Source organism: Halyomorpha halys, unplaced genomic scaffold (genome assembly GCF_000696795.3).
Source record: "Halyomorpha halys isolate HHAL.00 unplaced genomic scaffold, Hhal_1.1 Scaffold643.1, whole genome shotgun sequence".
In the NCBI taxonomy this organism is placed as follows: domain Eukaryota; kingdom Metazoa; phylum Arthropoda; class Insecta; order Hemiptera; family Pentatomidae; genus Halyomorpha; species Halyomorpha halys.
This window is the reverse complement of record NW_027112666.1, coordinates 581,120-584,390: the sequence shown is the minus strand read 5'-3', so window position 1 is coordinate 584,390 and position 3,271 is coordinate 581,120. Positions and strand designations below refer to the sequence as shown.

General features: G+C 27.9%; 1 protein-coding gene across 4 annotated transcripts in view; it reads right to left on the bottom strand.

The window, feature by feature from the left end:
• Window positions 1–3,271, bottom strand: part of LOC106689817 (uncharacterized) — a 353,286-nt gene that overhangs the window by 59,138 nt on the left and 290,877 nt on the right. For 3 of the 4 annotated variants that reach the window (XM_067050474.1, XM_067050475.1, XM_067050476.1), the window contains one exon: window positions 733–788. In XM_067050474.1, coding sequence (XP_066906575.1) covers window positions 733–788 — 56 coding nt within the window. The remainder of the gene's footprint in view (window positions 1–732; window positions 789–3,271) is intronic. The other variant, XR_010844257.1, reaches the window with a different exon arrangement.

Here is a 3,271-nt window from a genome sequence, read left to right as displayed (position 1 = left end):
TACAGAATCGACCTGAGGATCCCTGACCCCACTCTATCCCCCACGTGTGAGGGGTAGAGCAGAGTTCAAGAGATCCCAACGCATCCCTCTCGCCGCATCACTGGTAATGGGCCAGTGGAGGCTGAGCAAGTGCGCTAAAGCCGCAAACTATAAAAATTAAACAAGTAAATTTGACTCCTAATTATTTCGAAAGTACAGAATTTTATGAAGTAACTAATTTTCAGAGCTTCATGACAGTTATATGTGCCATGAACATCTTAGGATTAACATATTAACAATATAATTAATATTTTTAATAAAATTATATCATTATTCTATTTTATAATTATATTATAACTTTTACTTACTTTACTATTAATACTAACTATTACGAATTATACTTAAATAGATTACTATACTATTATTATTTTATTTTATAATTATATTTTTATTCAATTTTTTACATAATTTTTTTCATGAAGTATGCACGTGTATGAAGCTTGTAATGGAAGGATAGAAATCATCTACTCAAATTTAAATAATCCATAGGCATGTGCAATTCGTTACCGATAATTTAATTTGTGAAATAATAAGAACCAATGAGGATTACTAGATGGTAGAAACTTTTTGATTTAAAAAATAAACTAATAAAAAATCAATACAGACCCTAACAATTATTAATATATAAATCACAAAAAAAAATTTATAAACTCTAGCTTTAATAAAAATAAATGAAAAAATAAATTTATTTACCTGTTGTACCGTTGAAATAGTTTTGGATGATCTGATCAGCGTCACCAGACATAACTGAAACAAAATTATATCAAATTAAATATATTTCTAAAAACAATATATTGTATATTAAGAAAGATGTTGTTTATTTTAATAAATAAATAATAAAAGGTTAAGTGAAACCTAAGATTCGGTGCCGAAAAAACAACCCAACTCTTAAACGTTAGCCTAACATAATCCTCCCAGCCTTTACGATGTTTACTAGTCTGTTCATTTCTAATTAAGAAATTAGCATTAATACGTAAATTCAAACTTTAATTTTTCCGGAAAGAAAATCACATTAAGTTATTACGCACATGAGAAATACAAAATTTTATTGCTCTTTAATGTCTTTTTGAATTTTGTTTTAAGATACTAGATTCACCTATGAATAAAATTTGTTCGTCGAATCCAGTCATTAATTATTATTTCATGCTGTGGTGTTAAGTCTTCTAAATTCTTAAGAGATTTATATCTTTTCGGATCACATATTATATTATCCAATACTTTATTTTTGAAGACTAACAGGCACATTTCCGTAAAACGAGCGGAAACGTTTTGTATCCTTTAAAAAAGCAGAAAACGTGATAATTTTCGTGAATTCATAATTTTATGCTTCTGAAATAAAAAAAAACAAACTAATTAACTTCGCAACTGAGAAACAACAAAAATTTACCGCATTGAACCGCGCGCTAATGGCCTTGTAAATTTAATATTTCTCGTTTTATAGCATAACTTAAATATCCCTTTGAATAAAATTCGTTTGTATATTTCAGTTAATTATTATTTCATGACGTAATTTTCAACTTTTAAAAATACAATAATACTGTAGAATTTCGTTTTTTACATCTAACATATTATCATAGACATTTTCGTTCCGCTAAATAACTATATATTTTTATTTTAATTGTATTTATTTCAAAAACTAGTTCTTTACAGACTTACATCAACTTTGTATTAAGTTTTGAGCATTTCAAAATAATATCACTAAATAATCAATTTAGGCCTAGCTATTTTACTACCCAATCATACTACTGAGAATTCATAACTCAAGTTGAGTTTAATTTTCAAATTAAAAAATATCATGAGTAGAAGATCTCCGTCAGTCATTACTGCCGTATTACCTCTAATCTATGTCTAAAAAAACTAATGAAAAGTAATTTAATTCATTCATTAATGTATGATTTACTAAAATGATAAAGCGTTAAATTAAAAAATTGAAAATTTCGAAATGGTCTAAAAATGTTAACAAAATGGTGGAGGAGAATATAAAAAAATTGAGACCCCCTAAAAAGCGCTTATCTACCACAAACTCAATTCAATATTGCACTAAACCTTAAACAGAGCACAAAAAAATTTAGTCGACGTTGAACCCCCAGTTCTTATTGTTGGTTTGTTCTGGCTAGAAAATAAACAAACAAAATTCAAAGGACAGCAAACGCTGTTGACTTTGACATGTTTTTTAAATTATTATACATAAAAAAAAACAAAAAAAAACTAGAATTAGAATTTGATTTTTAATTACTTTGTAATGTTTTTTTCTGCGATAAAAATATTTTAAATTAATTATTTGTTTCTTATGTTCTTAAGCGTTTTAAAATTTTATGGTTATATTTAAATTATGTTTTTTGAAATTATTCAATTTTTATTTATGTTTTAAATTAAGTCAGTTATTTTAATTTATGCTTGTCTTCGAAATTATTTTACATTAAATCACATGTATTTAAGTTTTTATTAGACTGTTTTAGTTTAACCATATTTTTTATTCGTTGTTTATTGTATTCGATGTTTACTCTGTTATTAAATAAGGAATTTTTTTCAATGTTAAAATTATATCAAATTAAATATATTTCTAAAAACAATATATTGTATATTAATAAAGATGTTGCTTAGTTTAATAAAGAAATAATAAAAAGTTTAGTGAACCCTAAGGTTCGATGCCGAAAAAACAACCCTTAAGCATCAGCCTTATCACAATCCTCCCACTTACATTTTGGCCAGCCTTTGTATTTTTGCCGGTGTTTACTTGTCCTGTTGTTATAATAAATAGAGACCGAATTTCAGCCCAAATGTACCGGGATAAATATGTGTAAATGCTAGACGTCACCTAAATTCTCAAAGCCGTATTCTAGGGTTTACGAAACAAATATAAAATGCCCTTCTCCTAGTGCACAAGTCTGGAATCAGACTTTTTCGTTTTTTACGAAAAATGATGAGATGTACTTCGAAGTAAGACAACCAATCATTCTTAATTCTAAATCCTCCAATCCCACATCGTCACCCTTGAAGAGTGGTGCTAAAACTGGAGGATTAAAATAAATTCCAATAAATCCCACCAAATCACATTTACCCTTCGACGTAAACCCATGACCTCTTGGTCTACAGTATCCTTTAGTAATACCCCACTTATTCCTGTCAAACAGATCGTTACTTAGGACTACATCTCGACAAACGACTGACATGGAATCCTCATACAAGACTAAAAAGACAAGAAACTGCTCGTAGATTCCGACTATTGCAA